Consider the following 22,412-nt stretch of genomic DNA (forward strand, 5'->3'; position numbering starts at 1 on the left):
ATTTTTCTGTGTCAGTGGTTCCCTTATCTTGTCAAGATGGGTTTGATGGCATCCATTGTGTCACTGTGGTATAGGTGCAATTTCCCATTGACTGCACATATACATCCAAACAGAAAAGACCTATCTGATTGTATTAAACGACGTTTAACTAACCAACATTGCCGCTGTACGAAAAGCTTGAATTATACCCTCTTTCTATCTGCAAAGGGTTTGTTTCATAAGAATCCACCGCGGATATGTTATGAGCTACTTTCTGTCAAGAAAAGTGTTTGGCAGTTTGGAAGCGCTCGTTGGATATCACTTAACAGGCCTGCGTACCACCTGTATTGAATTTACACATATAACGCAGGAGGCAGCAGGATGTTGGCTTTACAGAAAACGAGTGCTTCCAAACTCCAATGGCAACATGGCCAGCTTTACATAGATTGTGCATTACGTACATTCACCCATTCACACACACATTCATACACCGATGGCAGCGGAAACCATGCATGCAAGGCACCAACCAGCACATCAGGAGCAATTATAAGGGTTCAGTGTCTTGCTCAAGGACACTTCGACACCAACTCTCTGGGGGAGCCCAGGTTCTGGCAACCTTGCGGTTACCATCCAGCCACTCTACTACCCCTAAGCCACTGCCGTCATCTGGTTTACACTAGGGCTTCTTCGACCAACATATGAATGATGCCTATAAATGACGACTTCCAGAAACGAATACGTTTACGTTAAATGAAGAAAAGATCCAGGCCGTCCACTCACACCACTGAAGGATTTATTAAAAATGCATCTCTGATTTATTTTCCAAATATTTTCCAGAATGGAACTATAGGAAGACTCGTCTTTCCAACGTGACTTGTTGTCTTGTTTACATCCATGTTGAAAAAGAATAAGTGGATCTCGAAAGATGACTAGTAAAAACATTACGTTTTAATTATTATTTGAAATTCTTTATGAAAATTGTTTTGGATATCTACTGGCGACCCATAAAATTGGTTCCGCAACCCAAATATGGGTCCCTGGTCTCCTAACCCATTGTTTTTGGGGAGAAAACTACTGTAAAGGCACTTGTTTGCGAAAGTGCGATAAAATCCATCGTCGTCATAATTATAATCAGCATCATCATAATAATCATCATCATCGTCGTCATCCTAATCATAGTCATCATCGTTAACTGAGGTCCATCCCGACATCCTGGTTAACGCATGGTTTCCATGGCGACCCACCGCTCTGTTTTTCTCTGATTGGTCAAGCTGTTATTATCAGCGCGTCTCGCAGTGTGAAAACTGATCCGAGAACACAATACATTAACTGGATCGTTAGCGTGCGTGTGTGTGCGTGCGTGAGCGCATGCATGCGTGCTTGTGTGTGTGTGTGTGTGTGTGTGTGTGTGTGTGTGTGTGCATGACTCACCAATATCATCTATTTTCAGCCCAGGTCTCAGAGTGTAGTCTGGTTCTGTGGGCTCCAGGCCATCATCATCTGTATCAGACGCTGAAACACAGTCAATACCTGATTAGTTTGGCTTGTTCACGAGCACAGAAACACTAGCCCGAAGCCTCCCTATATTCTGGAGCAAACATTGGCTGCAAATAGTAAGTAAGTACAAAAAACAGATAGCCCTGTTTTTAACCTGGATTATTATATGTTTTTAACCATGTAGCACTCTGGGATTCCCTGTGAATGAAAAGTGCAATACAAATAAAATTCATTATTATTATTATTATTATTATTATTATTATTATTAGTAGTAAGTAAGTAAGTAAATATAGATGTTAACTTTCTCTGATGAAGGCTACTTGCCGAAACACGTCAGCATAAAATTATTCTTTCCATCTTGGTCGATTCTGTGCATTTGAATGCATTGTATTCGTAGTGCACTGTACATTTGAAACACATTGAAACACACACGCATTTCTTCATTTCTTCTCACACACGATGGCTGATTCTTCGCTTGCGAAGATCATAATACTGTAGGAGTTTAGAGTTAGGAGTCCTTTAGCTTTGCCTTGCGGCACACACACACACACACACACACACACACACACACACACGCGCGCGCGCGCGCACACACACACACACACACACACACACACACACACACACACACACACAGAGAGCGCGTGGTACCTGTGGAGCAACAGACGTACACTCGGAGTCTCAGACAGTTCCGTCCATGGTGATGGTTGGGCGTGGCTGCACAATAAAACACAACACAACACACATGACATCATCATCATCAGTGTAGTATCAGTGCAACTACTGTACTTACAGGTGCCTCAGTATCAATAAGACAAGCATTAACACCAGCTAAATAATAACTGCTTCATACTTACAGCCAGGTACCTCAGTATCAATAAGACAAGCATTAACACCAGCTAAATGATAACAGAAACAGAGTTTCTTCATGTCTGCATTTTTCCATTTTCTGAAAAGTAAATGTTTTTGATTTGGACAACTGACATCGACAATATACAGTCCTTACTACTACTACTACTACTACTACTACTACTAGTAGTAGTAGTAGTAGTAGTAGTACTAGTATAGTCCTTTGAGAAGTTTCAAAAGGATCATCTTAAATGTACAGTCCAACGTCTGTTCAGATGTTTAGCCTATACTAGCCTTTTGCATATAGGCCCATACATTTATTTGTCCTGTTTTAAAATGTACATTGTGTATTTGCTCTGTGCACAATTTCCTCGTCATTGTTAGTGTACGGTTGTGGGAGATTTGTTGTATACTTTGTATAGGTTTCTTGTGGTATGTCATGGATGTATTATTTGGCTGTTTTATTTCTGCCTCTTGGCCAGTTCCCACTTGCAAAAGAGACTCATAGTCTCAATGTGTTTTTTACTGGTTAAATAAAGGTTAAAAATAAAAAGTAGTAGTAATAGTAGTAGCCGAACCATACTGTATGTGGCCCACTTATAGGGCAGAACTCAGGAGCCTATCTCCTGTTTCTGTATCTTGATGTATTGTACAAGTAATTAGTACTTGATGCTATTACAGTATGTCACATAATGTACAACTTCACCCCATGGACATGACTCTATAGCATGTCTCAGGGTCACCCGCTTAGAATTTTATCAACCGATAATCACCAGAATAGTAGCCTATTCGACCGGGTCCAGCATGCTAGGTTACATAGTGAATACTTTCACAGTTTGGTAAAATGAAATTATGCTTTTTTCCCCCACTGCTACTCAGGGGCGGCCTTAGGAATCTGGAGGCCTGTTTCATGACCAAATATTTTGATACAGGCATATTGACACAAAGTTTTGACTGTTGACTATCGCTTGCAGCCATTATTACTCTCGACAATTACGCAGCAACAACACCTCTCCTCATCCTGTCTGAGGGTGGAGGCCCGTTTCAGTTGAAACTGGCGAAACATAGCAAAGGCCTCCTACGTATGCTGCTACTCACAGATGTAGTAGTACTCCTTGCCCACGTGGAACTCGTAGCCCAGCGAGAAGGCGCTGTAGCGCTGGAACTTCTCCGAGAACTTGATGGGCGCGTGGGGCGCGTGCGGCCGGTTGCACTCCCAGCGCTTGAAGCCCAGCTGCGGGTCGCAGGTGCGGTAGCCGCGGTAGCTGACCATGTAGAGGATGTACTGCTCGCCACCCGTGCCCGCGCCGCCGCCGCGCTGCTGCCCCTGCTGGCTGTCGTTGTAGTGCGGGCAGTACACGTCAAGGTAGTCGTTCACGTTCACCTGCACCGTGTAGCCCTCCCTACGGAGACTAGAGAGAGAGAGAGAGAGAGAGAGACAGAGAGAGTAAAATACTTGTATTTCTACATTGCTTGATTGATTGATTGTTTGAATACTTTGTTGGCAGAAATGTATAAACAGTACAGAGTACAGTCAAACACACGTCCAAAGGGATCACCAAACAAATAAGTCCTGGGTATTCAATTCATAATCATAACGTGAAAAATAACAACAAAATTCAAATCATTAGGCTATAACTACTAATAAACAAAGAGTTGGTCTGCTTTGAAGTACATATTCAGTCAGACAACTCACCCCGAAAGTGAAGTCAACTCACCCCGGAAAGTGAACACATCTCACCCCGAAAGTCCAGACATCTCACCCTGGGGTGAGTTGTCTGCACTTTTTGGTGAGTTGTCCGGACAACTTACTAAAAAGAGTAAAAGGGGTGAGTTGTCTTGTTACCGACGAAAGGTGGATTTTCAGGCCGGTTTTAAAGTAATTTGCATTTTTTTTCACGGAGTGAGTATATGAATAATAACAATGTCACGTTATTTATATAAATAAAAAGACTGGTTGGAGGATAACATAAATTGTATTCTTAAACTACACTAAACTTTTGTTTTTTGTTTGTTTTTATATTTATCATCGTCTCTGCTCTGACGCTGCCGACGCTATTTCCGGTTACCTTTACGCACGGGGCAGCACACATTTGAACAGTACGGGTGTGTTGTTGTTTGTTGTCAACATGGCTCAGAAGAATGACTGATTTCTTTGGTGGGTCCAATTAAAGCCCAAATCAAATCAGTTCATGAACCCTTCATGAGCACCATGTTCAGCAGGGGACGAGTGCTAAAGTTGAAGAGGATATTGTCGTGGAGTTGTTTGTCGTCGTCGTCGGACAACAACAACAACAATAATAATAACAACAAACAACAACAGCAGCAGCAGCAGTGTTCAGCAGGGGACAACGCGGGACGAGTGCCACTGCTACTACCGTTACGTTGAAGTGGACGTTGTCGTGGAGTTGTCTTCGGAGGAGGTGGACAAAAACAACAACAACAACAACAACAGCAGCAGCAGCAGCACCAGCAGCAGCATTGTTCAGCCGGGGCCGAGCTGGCAGCGTCTAGTGAGCAGATCTAATGAACAGATTTAAGACTTCCGGTGGACGATCTCTTCAAAATAAGAGTACCCTCTAGAGTATGAAAAAAAAGTTTCATTTGCACATTAAAACTACAAATTAAGCATTTAAATGATGCTATATGATGCTAGAAGACACACATTATGTTTCTGTGTAAAAATAAGTAATTAAATAATTAATAATAGTAATAATAAAGTCATCTAAATGCATAAATGCTCATCACTGGAGTGCATGGACTTTATAAAGTGGACACTGGACAAAAGACGGCTCCGCGAGGCAACTATCTGGACATACCCACGCGTCCGGGGAGATGTCCTCTACCACCCCACAGTCTCCGCTAAGCGGGAGAGGTGTAAAATTCAGAGCAGCAGAGCTTCTACTGGGGTCAATGCAAAAACAATTACCGTTTCCGGACCCAGACTGGACACTGGACAAAAGACGGCTCCGCGAGGCAACTATCTGGACATACCCACGCGTCCGGGGAGATGTCCTCTACCACCCCACAGTCTCCGCTAAGCGGGAGAGGTGTAAAATTCAGAGCAGCAGAGCTTCTATTGGGGTCAACACTCAAAAAAGTGCCGTTTCCAGACACAGAATGGACACTGGACAAAGAGGCCTCCGCGAGGCAACTATCTGGACACACCCACGCGTTCAGGGAGATGTCCTGTACCACACCCCAGTCTCCGCTAAGCGGGAGAGGTGTAAAATTCACAGCAGCAGAGCTTCTAATGGGGTCAATGCAAAAAAATGTACCGTTTCCGGACCCAGACTGGACACTGGACAAAAGACGGCTCCGCGAGGCAACTATCTGGACATACCCACGCGTCCGGGGAGATGTCCTCTACCACCCCACAGTCTCCGCTAAGCGGGAGAGGTGTAAAATTCAGAGCAGCAGAGCTTCTACTGGGGTCAATGCAAAAAAAATTACCGTTTCCGGACCCAGACTGGACACTGGACAAAAGACGGCTCCGCGAGGCAACTATCTGGACATACCCACGCGTCCGGGGAGATGTCCTCTACCACCCCACAGTCTCCGCTAAGCGGGAGAGGTGTAAAATTCAGAGCAGCAGAGCTTCTATTGGGGTCAACACTCAAAAAAGTGCCGTTTCCAGACACAGAATGGACACTGGACAAAGAGGCCTCCGCGAGGCAACTATCTGGACACACCCACGCGTTCAGGGAGATGTCCTGTACCACACCCCAGTCTCCGCTAAGCGGGAGAGGTGTAAAATTCACAGCAGCAGAGCTTCTAATGGGGTCAATGCAAAAAAATGTACCGTTTCCGGACCCAGACTGGACACTGGACAAAAGACGGCTCCGCGAGGCAACTATCTGGACATACCCACGCGTCCGGGGAGATGTCCTCTACCACCCCACAGTCTCCGCTAAGCGGGAGAGGTGTAAAATTCAGAGCAGCAGAGCTTCTACTGGGGTCAATGCAAAAAAAATTACCGTTTCCGGACCCAGACTGGACACTGGACAAAAGACGGCTCCGCGAGGCAACTATCTGGACATACCCACGCGTCCGGGGAGATGTCCTCTACCACCCCACAGTCTCCGCTAAGCGGGAGAGGTGTAAAATTCAGAGCAGCAGAGCTTCTATTGGGGTCAACACTAAAAAAAGTGCCGTTTCCAGACACAGAATGGACACTGGACAAAGAGGCCTCCGCGAGGCAACTATCTGGACACACCCACGCGTTCAGGGAGATGTCCTGTACCACACCCCAGTCTCCGCTAAGCGGGAGAGGTGTAAAATTCACAGCAGCAGAGCTTCTAATGGGGTCAATGCAAAAAAATGTACCGTTTCCGGACCCAGACTGGACACTGGACAAAAGACGGCTCCGCGAGGCAACTATCTGGACATACCCACGCGTCCGGGGAGATGTCCTCTACCACCCCACAGTCTCCGCTAAGCGGGAGAGGTGTAAAATTCAGAGCAGCAGAGCTTCTACTGGGGTCAATGCAAAAAAGATTACCGTTTCCGGACCCAGACTGGACACTGGACAAAAGACGGCTCCGCGAGGCAACTATCTGGACATACCCACGCGTCCGGGGAGATGTCCTCTACCACCCCACAGTCTCCGCTAAGCGGGAGAGGTGTAAAATTCAGAGCAGCAGAGCTTCTATTGGGGTCAACACTCAAAAAAGTGCCGTTTCCAGACACAGAATGGACACTGGACAAAGAGGCCTCCGCGAGGCAACTATCTGGACACACCCACGCGTTCAGGGAGATGTCCTGTACCACACCCCAGTCTCCGCTAAGCGGGAGAGGTGTAAAATTCACAGCAGCAGAGCTTCTAATGGGGTCAATGCAAAAAAATGTACCGTTTCCGGACCCAGACTGGACACTGGACAAAAGACGGCTCCGCGAGGCAACTATCTGGACATACCCACGCGTCCGGGGAGATGTCCTCTACCACCCCACAGTCTCCGCTAAGCGGGAGAGGTGTAAAATTCAGAGCAGCAGAGCTTCTACTGGGGTCAATGCAAAAAAAATTACCGTTTCCGGACCCAGACTGGACACTGGACAAAAGACGGCTCCGCGAGGCAACTATCTGGACATACCCACGCGTCCGGGGAGATGTCCTCTACCACCCCACAGTCTCCGCTAAGCGGGAGAGGTGTAAAATTCAGAGCAGCAGAGCTTCTATTGGGGTCAACACTCAAAAAAGTGCCGTTTCCAGACACAGAATGGACACTGGACAAAGAGGCCTCCGCGAGGCAACTATCTGGACACACCCACGCGTTCAGGGAGATGTCCTGTACCACACCCCAGTCTCCGCTAAGCGGGAGAGGTGTAAAATTCACAGCAGCAGAGCTTCTAATGGGGTCAATGCAAAAAAATGTACCGTTTCCGGACCCAGACTGGACACTGGACAAAAGACGGCTCCGCGAGGCAACTATCTGGACATACCCACGCGTCCGGGGAGATGTCCTCTACCACCCCACAGTCTCCGCTAAGCGGGAGAGGTGTAAAATTCAGAGCAGCAGAGCTTCTACTGGGGTCAATGCAAAAAAAATTACCGTTTCCGGACCCAGACTGGACACTGGACAAAAGACGGCTCCGCGAGGCAACTATCTGGACATACCCACGCGTCCGGGGAGATGTCCTCTACCACCCCACAGTCTCCGCTAAGCGGGAGAGGTGTAAAATTCAGAGCAGCAGAGCTTCTATTGGGGTCAACACTCAAAAAAGTGCCGTTTCCAGACACAGAATGGACACTGGACAAAGAGGCCTCCTCTGGGTCTGGAAACGGCACTTTTTTGAGTGTTGACCCCAATAGAAGGTCTGCTGCTCTGAATTTTACACCTCTCCCGCTTAGCGGAGACTGGGGTGTGGTAGAGGACATCTCCCCGGACGCGTGGGTATGTCCAGATAGTTGCCTCGCGGAGGCCTCTTTGTCCAGTGTCCAGTCTGGGTCCGGAAACGGTACATTTTTTTGCATTGACCCCAGTAGAAGCTCTGCTGCTCTGATTTTTACACCTCTCCCGCTTAGCGGAGACTGTGGGGTGGTAGAGGACATCTCCCCGGACGCGTGGGTATGTCCAGATAGTTGCCTCGCGGAGGCCTCTTTGTCCAGTGTCCATTCTGGGTCTGGAAACGGCACTTTTTTGAGTGTTGACCCCAATAGAAGGTCTGCTGCTCTGAATTTTACACCTCTCCCGCTTAGCGGAGACTATGGGGTGGTAGAGGACATCTCCCCGGACGCGTGGGTATGTCCAGATAGTTGCCTCGCGGAGGCCTCTTTGTCCAGTGTCCATTCTGGGTCTGGAAACGGCACTTTTTTGAGTGTTGACCCCAATAGAAGGTCTGCTGCTCTGAATTTTACACCTCTCCCGCTTAGCGGAGACTGTGGGGTGGTAGAGGACATCTCCCCGGACGCGTGGGTATGTCCAGATAGTTGCCTCGCGGAGGCCTCTTTGTCCAGTGTCCAGTCTGGGTCCGGAAACGGCACTTTTTTGAGTGTTGACCCCAATAGAAGGTCTGCTGCTCTGAATTTTACACCTCTCCCGCTTAGCGGAGACTGTGGGGTGGTAGAGGACATCTCCCCGGACGCGTGGGTATGTCCAGATAGTTGCCTCGCGGAGGCCTCTTTGTCCAGTGTCCATTCTGGGTCCGGAAACGGTACATTTTTTTGCATTGACCCCAGTAGAAGCTCTGCTGCTGTGAATTTTACACCTCTCCCGCTTAGCGGAGACTGTGGGGTGGTAGAGGACATCTCCCCGGACGCGTGGGTATGTCCAGATAGTTGCCTCGCGGAGCCGTCTTTTGTCCAGTGTCCACTTTATAAAGTCCATGCACTCCAGTGAATAGCATTTATCCATTTAGATAACTTTTTTATGTTATTTAATTACTTATTTTTACACAGAAACATAATGTGTGTCTTTACAATAACTGTAATGTAATAATAATACTAATAATGTAATGTAAAAATTATTTAATTAACGAATTAAATAACCTTATTTTATTCTGAAAGCAACCGGATGTCTTAAATCTGCTAGCTCTCAGACCGGAAGTTCTAAAACTGCTCATAAGACGGAGCCGGCCGAGCTCGAGTCTATACCTGTGTTCCTGCACGCCCGAACAGGGGGCGGCCACGGCCCCTTACACCTGCAGCCATGAGCCACGAAGCTGGTTTAAGGTAAAGCATTTACTATTTAACTATATTATTTCTCTAATAGTCACTATATTACAGTGAGAAATAATATCGTATTTACTAATTACTATAACTATGGCCGCCGTGCCAACTGAACTGCTGAATGTTGCTGCAATTTAATGTTAGATATTTCGATTCTGAACGATGACCATACACCCGGGTCGCCGAGCCCAAGCGGGCTGTTGTATTGTATATAATATGCCTATAATTTATGTTTTGTTTTGATATCGGCGCCTTGCCAATGTCATGTGTAGCCTAAATAGGCCTATGACTTTTTATAATGCGTTTTGTCAGTTTGTTCATATAACTTGCTTGCGTGTGGAGAGGGAAAGTAAAAGCCACTTTTCCGTGTGAAGTAAGTAGTCCAATTAGTTTAATTGTTTTGGGACGTTTGGAGCTTTAGTCTTTAGTGACATTGAGATGTTTGAGAACCAAGAGGTGCAAAGGAAGGCTAAAATTAGGGTCCTGAGAGCACTTGTGTTCACAAAAGAGGAAATCTTGTTCTTCTGTTTACTTTTTTGATCACCGTTGTTGCCATGCTTCTCCTGTCAGTGTGTTGCAGTATTGACACTTTTACTATGGGAACAAATGTGAGTGCCTTCAACAAAGGGGGTGGATTATATTCTCAATGTTCACAATTATAGGGACACAACAATGCAAAAACATACAATACAATAAAAAGGAGAAACCTCACACAGTGGAGAGAGAGAGCATTGAGATGTTTAAACCACAAGAGGGCAGCAAAGGTATAACTTTGTTCTCTGTCTGTGTCATTCGCTCAGTTCTAGGTCAGATCTCTGGGGAGATTATTATTCAATTATTAAATGAACTGATCGAAACGCTACTTTACAATACTACCACTATACTCTCTCTCTCTCTCTCTCTCTCTCTCTCTCAGTCTTTGGTTGAAGGGGGAAACAGAGTAAGACGCCCCGAGCAAACTATATTTAAACACTCAGTGGGAGACGAGAGAGAGGAGCGAGGGTGAGGAATGAGATGAATGAAAGAGAGAGATATGCAAATTTGAGAGAAGGAATATATGGTGTGCACGTCTGCACGATACAGAAGGTATAAGGATAGTCCAAAATGTGACAATTCTTTATGTCTTAATAACAACACAAATCATGCATAGATAGGGCACGAGATATTTTTCACAATAATATTAATCTGGGAGTCCTTGTTATGCAAAGGACCGCCGCAGTATAGATGATGCATGCATAGGGTCACTATGGGGAGTTGTACATGCAAATGAGAGAGAGAGAGAGAGAGAGACACACACACACACACACACACACACACACACACACACACACACACACACACAGAGAGAGAGAGATGGAGTGAGGAAAGCGAGAATGAGGTGGGAGGTCACTTGTACTATCTTGTAGCAGCCAATCACGTCTTGTTCTGCAACCTGTGTGTGTGTGTGCGTGCGTGCGTGCGTGCGTGTGTGTGTGTGTGTGTGTGCGCGTGCGTGCGTGCGTGCACATGACATCAAACCATGCCCTTCATGTATACTAATGGATCACTAATGTGGGTCAAATACACACGATCGCGCGTACACACACACGTTGAGGAGAGGGATAGTCAGGGTTAAAAAGAGAGAGAGAGAGAGAGAGAGAGAGAGAGTGTTGGCGGAAACACTTCATGCAATATGAATGTCATCATTAACGTGTTGTTTAAAAGACATTTGCACACATTTACCAGTAGATAAAACGTTTAAGCGGCACTCTAGACAACGATAAGGATAAGAAATGACCCGCGCTCAGTGCCAACTGGCACCTCGCTGCAGCCTCCAGAAACCATTCCAATGAGAGATGGAGTGTGGAAGGCGAGAATGAATCTTGTAGCGGCCAATCACCTCTTGTTCTGCAACCTCTGTGTGTGTGTGTGTGTGTGTGTGTGTGTGTGTGTGTGCGTGTGTGTGTGCGTACATGTGTGTGCGTGTGTGTGTGGATGGGGTGGGGGGTCCACAAGCTTGTAACTCTACTATGTTTGACATCTTTTGAAAAAAAATGAAAATGTTTGGAACATTTTTTTTGAATAATTTAGATTCCCCCCCCCCCCACCTCCCTTTTCTTCTTCTTGCCTTTCTATCTATTTCATTCCTTCTTTTTCAACATTTGTAGTCCAAAAGCACACCCAATGATTCGCCATACAAACAACTACAAAATGCAAATCCTTTAGCGACTGAAAGTTGCATTTTGGGACGGGAACCTCTTTTGGTGTTACTAGCATTATGTTATGCTTTAGCTATTGAAAAGTAGCAGATCTACAAGCTCGTAGCGCGCCACCGAGTGGCGCGCTACGAGCTTGTAGATCTGCTATTTTTTGAAAAATCAAACAACGACTGACATAGAAACATAGCTTTTTCATAAAACTGTCAGGATGTATAAGACATTTTTTTAAATCTGATCTCAGGTCAACATGGGTTAACTCAGGGCTCGGCAACCTTTTTGACATGAAGTGTCGTGCTTTCAATTTGTTGGTATAGTCAGTGTGTGCTGTGTCAACATTATGTTGAATTATGACACCACGAAAAAATGTCAACAATTCAACAGATGTTGATTGTCCATAAATATAAAATTTCTTTCCTCTTCTGTCTGGACATCAGGACAATGACATCACTGTAGTGGCTAATCAACACCATTAACAATAAAACTTAAAAGCCACTAAAAGCACCGGGCAGCGAATCTTACGCAGTTAGGTAGGGAATAAAACCATTGTCCAGTCAGGGCAGCCACATTGGATGTTGGTTTTATTTGCTTCTCCAGACAGATGTAGTATGAGGTACAAGATGTCAAAGTGTTATCCCTAGCTGCTGGTAAAAAAACCATTATTAGCCTTCCCAGTGCTCACTGACTACCTGTGTGTTCACTTGATTAAATAGATTCAGCTGTGCCCCCAGAACTGCCCATCACCTTCACAATAAAAGCATTAGCTGTAACAGAAATAATTGCTGTAAGCAAACTAACTAAGCAAAACAAACTAAATAATACATGCATTAAAATATATAGAAAAAATACTGAATTAGCACAAATACTAATAGCTCCCACAATCAGGATGTTGTAATGATGACGTCCCTCAACGGGACATTGCGACGAACGCTAAAACCGGATTCCGCTGTGTCTCGAATCATTGGTGTGAGGTTTGGGCTCGAGGCCTAATATTTCTACAAAAGGCTACAAAGAGCTTCTTGGAGGCCTTCTTGTAAACTTGTCGGTCGGCTATTTCCAGCAAAAGCTTTTCCCCCACGATAACAGAAAACGGAAAACCACAGTATAGCATATTATAGAGGCCTGGAGGGACATAATATGGGGTTTAAGTGGTCACTTAAGGCCCACTGGACCTGTCTCCTAAAAATAGTCACCTGCAAACATCCACGAAATAGGGACACCGGGTTCAAAGTGGTTTAGAAAAAAAAGTCAGTCCCAGGTTCCAATGTCATAAAATATACGATATGAAATACCCTTGTATTGATTCGTCCTGCCAAACTTCATTATTTGTCCAAACTTTCAGACTGTCTAGCTGTCTTGTCTGTCTGTCAGCCGTGTGATAAAGTGAAATCTAACCTTGCTAAGTGTCATTGGCAGTCCACCATCCACATTTGAGATGCTTGCGCCCCAAAGGCATACCAATGGGCAAGTCAATTAAAAGCGTATAGTGAAATAGCAGAAGATAATTGGCACACGATGTGGCGTGTTGAGAATGATAATCTAAATTATCTGATTGTTAATTAACCGTCAACTTAAATGCCCTCTAGCCGTGAGCTATATATCTTGGTATTTAGTTGTGAGCATAATTTTCTGCCAAGTTCAAAAGTATAATATATAGAATATGCGAAACAATGAGTGTGCAGAAGCAGAGATTTCATAGTATTTTTTTTTAGCCGATCTACAAGCTCAAAACGCATTGCGTTTGCACTTTGCGGTTTGCATTTTGAGCTTGTAGATCAGTTTGGTTGCAGACGGTGTGGGGGAGCGATCCGAGTAACAGTTGTAACTCCAGTCCAGTTCTCATTTACGACCAGAGTGTTCACGTGTTAACCTGCTTTTGACACACGAGTGCAAGCACAATATGTTGAGCTGAAACAGATGCTGACATGACGGTGCGTGTGTGTGTGTGTGTGTGTGTGTGTGTGTGTGTGTGTGTGTGTGTGTGTGTGTGTGTGTGTGTGTGTGTGTGTGTGTTTGCGAGAGAGAGAGAGAGAGAGAGAATTTTGACTCTAAATAAATTCTCCTCACAGAAATCAATATCTGTCTCCAGTCCGGCAGAAGTGAGTAGGCTGCCTTCTGTCAAGGCCATGTGTGCACACACACACACACACACACACACACACACACACACACACACACACACACACAGTTCAGAGTGAAGGTCCATCATCGGTTATTGACCGAAATATTACAGCTGCATGGGACTGAGGCCAAGACTGCTGTATGCTGCATGTGTGCTTGTGTGTGTGTGCATGTACACACGCACACACACACACACACACACACACACACACACACACACACACACACACACACACACACACACACATCCCATAATATCACTACACCATCAAATAGGCTATACCCCTCTCTCTGTCCCTCTTTCTCATTACTGAGCCTCTCATTACTTACTACAGTATATATGTGTGTGTGTGTGTGTGTGTGTGTGTGTGGCGTGCACGTACGTGCGTGTTATTGACTGTGTGCTCCAGCAGACCTAATAGTCTCCATTAGCCTCTGAGCCCGCCCGCCTAATCTGTCCAATGCACACACACACACACACACACACACACACACACACACACACACACAGACACACACACACACGCACACGCACACACACACACACACGCACACACGCACACAGCCAATGCTCTTTGATGAAACATCCAGCATTTTATCCCGTGTGGATTTTTTCGTTGCTGAAACCTCTTCAACTCCATATCTCCATTTCCTGTCTTGGAAATGAACGCCACCCAAAAGCATCAAAAGGAGCAAATTGACAAGAAGCTCGAGACGTTCGCCGTGGCATGTTTGGAGTATACTTCTAGGCCTACTGTATAGATGTGCTACATTTCTTTCTCATTTTGAATTTGAGTCCTGAAAATGGTAACGGTTTTGGACATTTTCCACCGACAGAAATGGTGAAGCCATAGAGATGAACCCAGGAAAGAACACATTTCAGAGCAATATTCTATTCCTTGACTGGTGTCTCCCAGGGGTCTGTACTGTACTTGGACCACTCCTTTCATCCCTCTATAGGATTGTGTAGATTATACATTCATTATTATGTGCTGTGTTGCATACATGCCACAGTACGTGACACTTTATCCCATTTTGGGGCGGGAACCCCTTCTGGTGTTAGCATTATGTTATGCTTTAGCTATTGAAAAATTGCAGATCTACATGTTTTGAGTACTTCTATAGGCCTACTGTATAGATGTGCTATACATTTCTTTCTCATTTTGAATTTGAGTCCTGAAAATGGTAACGGTTTTTGGGACATTTTCCACCGACAGAAATGCACGAGGCACTAAGCAGTGTTGTTTTCGTCGACTAAAGCTAAGACGAAAAATGTTCGTCGACTACCTTTTCCACTGAAGAAAACTAAATGGAAACTAAATTAAAACTATGCTATGGTGACTAAAACTAAGACTAAATATAATGACAATTTCGTCAACAAATAAAAACTAGACTAAAATGTTAGGAAGGGACTAGTGGACAACAGATCCAGTATAAGTCATTTTACACTTGGTTGCAACTCAGCTCACAGCGCGACGCGTTGTGAGCTTGTAGATCGGCTATTTTCAGCAAGTGTAAAATAAGTCATTATGACGGCAACAAGGCCCGCAAAAATACATTTTAGTCGACTAAATCGCCTGTAGATTTAGTCGACTAAAATCTTATGACATTTAGTCGACTAAAACTAGACTAACACTAAGACATTCCAGGTGACTAAAATGTGACTAAGACTAAGTGAAAACTATTCAGGAGACTATGACTAAAACTAAAATAGAAATTTGCTGCCAAAAACAACACTGCGAGGCAGGTAGGCATGCCTGCAAGAAGCGGGCCGTACAGGACAGGGCTGCTGTGAGCCAGTGCCGAATAAACCCCTCCAAGGGCCCTCAATGTGGCCCCAGGACATTTCATCTGGCCACAAAAGATTGCGGAGTCTTATTGAATGTGAAGGAGGAGGCGACAAACTGACACCTTGAGCCTTATACGAAACAGTAAGCCCTATAGGTTCAATGCAGGTGTTCGTTCACACGGAACACAAGCTATACTGTGGAAAGATGTAATTTCCTGGGGTCTATGGTAGGACTACAATGGCTACAAAACAACAAAGAAATAAAACGTATTACTAAACCTTATCCGCACAGTAAAACTGTGGAATACTGAATTCAGTTTCAGCTATAATACAATGACCATCCACCAGCTATAACACACACATTCCCACACACTTTATTTACTCCTACTTTTCTTTACAGAATTCAAATGTCCTTTTTCTAAAGGTGTTTCCTTCGCTTAACCCATTCTGAACGGGAACCCATTCTGGTGTTAGCATCATTCATGTTATGCTTTAGCTATTGAAAAATAGCAGATCTACAAGCTCATAGCGCGCCACCGAGTGGCGCGCTACGAGCTTGTAGGTCTGCTATTTTTGAAAAATCGACAAGAACGACTGACATTTTTAGAATCTGATCTCAGGTCAGAATGGGTTAATCAGACCAGTGTGTGTCCAGTGCATGGAAACCTCGTATGAATCTGATCTCGGGTCAGAATGGGTTAATGTTTTATGTATAAGGCACATTGAATTGTCCCATTGTTGTTGTTGTTGTTGTGGTTGAAATGTGCTGTATAAAATACTCTAGCTTTGCCTGGCCTGCAACAACATGGCAGAGAGGCAAGACCCTGTGAGGGACCGACCTGCTTATCAGGAGCCGTACAGTCAGGGCTTCAGTGTCTTGCTAGAGGACACTTCCATTATACCAAGCCAGGAGGAGGAGCCGGGAATCAGACTGGGAACATTCCGGTTCCCTTGCAGTGGCCACCTTGCACTGTGATACTGTGATACTGTGATTTTTAAATATCTGCTGCTTTTGTATTTATATTATTGTCTCTGTCGGTGGGAACTGTTACTTCTCAGGATTCAAATTTAAAAGTAGCAAAAGCAGCAGCTCAAAACGCTCACAAGCCACTGTTTGTGTTTATAGTACACAAACCTGGAAAGCTGGGCATACAGGAGGCGCTATAGCACCCCTCAAAAAAACCAAACAAAAAACACAAAAAAGTTAGAATATTAATCTGTAGATATGGAGGTTTCTGTCCGACAACAACAACAACAACAACAATGCTGGATATTATTTTCCATGTTTTCAACAACAATAGTGTCTGTCTGTCCATGGAGACAGTATGTTTTAACCCATTCTGAACGGGAACCCCTTTTGGTGTTAGCATCATGTTATGCTTTAGCTATTGAAAAATAGCAGATCTACAAGCTCATAGCGCGCCACCGAGTGGCGCGCTACGAGCTTGTAGGTCTGCTATTTTTGAAAAATCGAAGAGCGACTGACATAGAAGACATTTTTTGAATCTGATCTCAGGTCAGAATGAAAACTGTCAGGATGTAGAAGACATTTTTAGAATCTGATGGTCAGGTCAGAATGGGTTAAACATAATGCGTACTGGACTTACTTACAGTACACATCTATTCCTCTCAATACTCTCTTTCCATATTTTAACACTTTTCCTATAACTGCAATGTTGAGAGCTCTCTCGCACGCACGCACGCATACACACGCACGCACACTTTTACACCAGTAATTGTGTGATATGATAATGAAGTGAGATTAAATGTTTTATTTATTTTTCTCCACAAAAACACGCCTGGAGGGGCCTTTATACTCCCGGCTGTTTTCAACAAAAGTTGTTGTGGTAAAACGTGAAATTAATCGATACTGGGTACTCTGGGTACTCTGGGCTGCTGCATGGCTTATATTATTTCTGGCCTAAAACGTTATCACGAAGTCGTTGTTTTTTCTTCCTGATAACACAAGACGTACATCTGTGTGTGTCTTATATATGGTTTCTTCTCCATGAGAATGCAGCGTGCTGCGGCCACAGAAAAGTAAATGAGAATGAGTCAACTGGAACGCAAAGCTGTTCTTCAAGGTGATGCCATATAGAGCGTCGCAGTCCCTCCCCCTTTCAGAACAACACATGTGGCCCAGGAAATGAATCGCAATGCATTTTTCCCATAGGCATTTCAAGAAAGTATTTATTTAAAGACCTTTCGTAGGAAGCCAACTCTTGTCGTGACAAATCATGACAACAAACACAATTTTTCGGGCCAAACAAAGAATTAGAAACTGCAGGTTACAACACTTTTTTTGTTTTTTTTCTTCTTTGTAATTATTTGTTTGGTCCAAAATAAATGTGTGTTGTCATGATTTGTCACAACAAGAGTTGGCATCGTGCGTAAAAGGTCGTAAAAGGTCTTTAAATAACTATGAAATGCCTATGGGGAAAATGCATTGGGATTCATTTCCTGGGCCACTCGTTGTTCTGAAAGGGGGAGGGACTTCGACGCTCTATAGAGATGAACCACGTTTGGTTTAGGAAAGAACACATTTCAGAGCAATATTCTATTCCTTGACTGGTGTCTCCCAGGGGTCTGTACTTGGCCCACTCCTTTCATCCCTCTCTAGGATTGTGTAGATTATACATTCATTATTATGTGCTGTGTCGCATACTGTACATGCCACAGCTTGTGAGCTTGTAGATCGCCACTACTGCAGTACGTGACACTTTATCCCATTTTGGGCCGGGAACCCCTTTTGGTGTTAGCATCATGTTATGCTTTAGCTATTGAAAAATAGCAGATCTACAAGCTCATAGCGCGCCACCGAGTGGCGCGCTACGAGCTTGTAGGTCTGCTATTTTTGAAAACTCAAAGAACGACTGACATAGAAACATAGCTTTTTCAGAAAACATGTCATTTTCAAACAGACATTTTTTTTAATCTGATCTCAGGTCAAAATGGGTTATATATTGCGATTACTGTGTCGTACGCAGGCATGAATACGAAGAGTCAGTGAGAACAACCTTGGGAGTGTGCAATGCATGGTGGGGAAATGGAGAGATTAAGAGATGGAAGAGAGACAAATGGAAATGAAATTAGCAGTCCAGCAGATGGCCCGGTGCCGACGGCAAGACAAGAGAGACGGGACGGAGCGATGGAAACATACGGGACAGAGCGATGGAATGGGAGAAAATATCTTAGTTGGGATTCCACAACTTTATAATAGCCTACATTACCATATGACTTGCACCCTATAGCTCTCTGTTGCAACTTGCAACTTACAACACAACACAACACAACACAAGGTCTTCCACTGCTGGCCTGCTCATTTGCCCTAAAAATACGTTGAAGCAGCTTTTTGCTTCTACGGGCCGACGGCGTGGAACAAACTCCCACTGTATACCTTCGACAGGCAGCCTCAAGACCCTCTTCTACACTCTTGCTTTTAGTTGATCTTTTACATTGTTTGCTCTTCATGTCCTCTGTACTGTATTGCATTACTGCTATTATGTTTTTCTTTCTCCAGTGCTCTGTAAAGCACTTTGAGCTGCATTCCATGTCATGAAAGGTGCTATACAAATGAACGCAACGCAACAAACTTATCTCCTTATCTTAGACCTATATCAAAGACAGTGAGGGAATGTGAGACAGAGAGAGAGAGAAAGGCAGAGCCTATGACTGTGTGTGTGTGTGTGTGTGTGTGTGTGTGTGTGTGTGTGTGTGTGTGTGTGTGTGTGTGACTGTGTGTGTGTGTGTGTGTGTGTGTGTGTGTGTGACTGTGTGTGTGTGACTGTGTGTGTGTGTGTGTGTGCATAGACAGAGATAGAGATGCTGTGTGATGTGTGTATAGACTCAGCACTCAGTCGCACATTAACCTGTAACCTTCCTATTGATCCACACGCACACACACACACACACATATAAACACACGTGCGTGCGTGCGTGCCTGAGTGAGTGCGTGCGTGCGTGCGTGCGTGCGTGCGTGTGTGCGTGCGTGCGTGCATGTGTGCGTGCGTACATGTGTGTGTGTGCGTGCGTGTGTGCGTGCGTGAGCAGATGGATGGCTGGTCTCAGGCCAGTGAAACCAGATCGGTGCAGTGTGCAGCAGCCATGCTGCTTCCTGTCCTCACATCACATGACTGACTGATGACCCTCCACACTGCACTGGAGGCTAGGATGACACACACACACGCACGCACACACACACACACACACACACGCACGCACGCACGCACGCACACACACACACACGAGGCGCGCAAGGGTTACACTTCAGGAGAGAATAAACAGGGAGTGACTTGCTGTCAGAAGACCATCTCTCCTCCCCTCTCCTCTCCTCTCCCCTCCCCTCCCCTCCCCCCTCCTCTCCTCTCCTCTCTCCTCCCCCCTCCCCTCCCCTCTCCTCTCCCCTCTCTCCATTACAGTGTAGTAAATAATGTTGATTGATTGGTGGAGAAACAGCGCTGGGGTTTTGAATGTCCGTGGAGTCCTTCTGGTTCAAAGCACTTAATGCATCGACCTCCTCTCTCTCCACAGCCCAGGGTTTCACTTCCCTCTGCACAGACTCGGACGCTTCTCACTTTTCCGTCCGTTGGAATCAAAGTACCGACTGTTTCAGTGTCGGGACAGCTGGACCGGCTTGACCCCTGCACCGGCCTCAATGGGGCTTTTTTAAATTATTTCAATGCACGCAACAGTTCTAAGGTATATTAATGACATAGTAAAATGTTGAAAATGATTGGAATGCCCCTTTTAATAGACAATAAATTATTGAATCTTGAATTACAAATAGTGAAGACAATCCCTGGTCACATATCCTGCACTATAACGTTTTGAAGATCGTGTAAAAGAAAAGAAAAGCGTGTCTCGACCGCATAGAGATGGCTAGCTGGTGTACACAGCCTGGTTTACGAGTTTTTGGTAGTATTTCTTCGTTTTGATCATAATCTTTAAAGTTTTTAAGTTCTGTTGCTGACATTGAGAAGTGATTTGCAACATTGGAGCACATTTCATGATAATTTAATTTCTTTCAGATAATTTATTTATATTTGTATTTTCATAGGCCTAGGTTCATTTTTTAAATTATCAACATGATGTGAGGTTATAGCTTTGCACATAAACAGCCGGTAGAAATGTGAGTCCTTTTTCATTTTATACTATAATTACATTACAGAATCTGTACTTTCCTTGATGAAATTAGCACTTCTTGTCTTTTCACTGTAGCATACTGTATTACTGCCCATCTACATTAGAGCAGAAAGTGTGTACTTTAGCATTTCCCCCGCAAAAACATAATTCAGCGAAGTAACACTTTTTAAATCTTGGCTCTCTTGTATTGAAACTGTTAGTTTTTTTAGACATATTTATAAACCTCCCAGACACACAGCAGAGAGTGTACTTTTCTCCCAGGCCTCTGTGGATGTTTGGTACCACAGCTGTTGTGAAGCAGTATGACTGGGAAGGGTTCTGACAGGCTGTGTTTGGTACCACAGCTGTTGTGAAGCAGTATGACTGGGAAGGGTTCTGACAGGCTGTGTCACACAGTCGTAAAGTTTGGTAACGACCAGACCTTCAACCTCGGAGGAAAGCCTGACATTGTGGCCCTTAATGTGATCCGGTCTAGGCCACGGATAAAAGAAAATATAAAGAAAAACTGCGTTTCCAGGTTTGCCAGGACGTTGGTTACACATTATAACAGTCCGACAGGCATTAGTCCGGCAACACTGTCGTCCCCAACATGCGTGGCGGGTTGCAACTAACCCGTGCTGCAGGTTAAAACTCAAGCGTTGACTCCCACTTCTAGACCAAGGCAGCCGATGCGTTCCTCCAGGCTTTCATTTTTCGCGCAGACGAAATGAAAGCCTGGGTATCGAGGCTAGGTTTTAACTTGTAATGCTTGTCAGAGTGTCAGTACATCGGACCAAACACATGTTTTTTATTTTCATGGTTAGCTGCTCTTGGTTTGAGTCACTTTTCCCCATTTAAATGCTGAATGGAGTGAGTCTAACTACTGGTTTATAGTCTGGCCAGTCGCTACGAGTTGGAATAGAAGATGGACATACGAGACAAACTATTCCTAAAAGCTAAACTTTAGATCGCGTAGATTTTGTTGTTTTCAGAAATTTAGATTTCCAGAATTTATAACAATGCAACGAGGAGCCTCCCATGAGCAGTTTCCACTTCAGACTTCACCCACGTTCAACCTGTTTTCATATACACATTTGTTTTGTGTGTTTATTTTCATAAGCTTAGGCAAATAGACAGACTTTCTATGAATGGGAGAGGCTATATCACTGATCTGCAGCTCCTCTCAGGAGTCTTAAGAAGTGTATGTGTATGAGTGAATGTCCTTGAGCTTTATGGGATTACAGGTGTTTGTTCAGTCTCTGCTCAAAGAACTGCTGAAACGGAGAAAATGCCTTTTTCACACCTCCAGAGCTTATCCCTGGTCATAATAGGGACGTACATTACTTAACCAAAAGTGTGTGTGTGTGTGTGTGTGTGTGTGTGTGTGTGTGTGTGTGTGTGTGTGTGTGTGTGTGTGTGTCGTCTTGGGCAGGTGTGGGAAGTAACTATTTACTTAAGTACAATTGTGAGGTATTTCCAATTTCCGATTTTTCCTTTTACTTCTACTCCACTACATCTCGGATCCGTATGTTGTACTTTTACTCCACTACATGTATTTGGAAACTTTAGTTAGTTGTAGATTTTGATATTATTACAAAACATACATTATCCTCTTCAGAACTGTATACAATACAGTACATGTCGGCCTTTTGAAAATATCAGACCTACAAGCTCACAATGCGTCGCATCCTTGTGT

The 22,412-nt window shown here is 44.6% G+C and overlaps 1 protein-coding gene across 1 annotated transcript in view; it reads right to left on the reverse strand.

The window, feature by feature from the left end:
* The window catches only part of efna3b (ephrin-A3b), a 98,106-nt gene that overhangs the window by 1,749 nt on the left and 73,945 nt on the right, over positions 1-22,412 (reverse strand). The window contains exons 3-5 of the mRNA XM_080767142.1: positions 3,424-3,737; positions 2,128-2,193; positions 1,411-1,491 (exon numbers count right to left, since the gene is read on the reverse strand). Of these exons, the coding sequence (XP_080623268.1) occupies positions 1,411-1,491; positions 2,128-2,193; positions 3,424-3,737 (461 nt within the window). The remainder of the gene's footprint in view (positions 1-1,410; positions 1,492-2,127; positions 2,194-3,423; positions 3,738-22,412) is intronic.

This window comes from Protomyctophum bolini (assembly GCF_963924005.1).
Source record: "Protomyctophum bolini genome assembly, chromosome: 7".
In the NCBI taxonomy this organism is placed as follows: Eukaryota; Metazoa; Chordata; class Actinopteri; order Myctophiformes; family Myctophidae; genus Protomyctophum; species Protomyctophum bolini.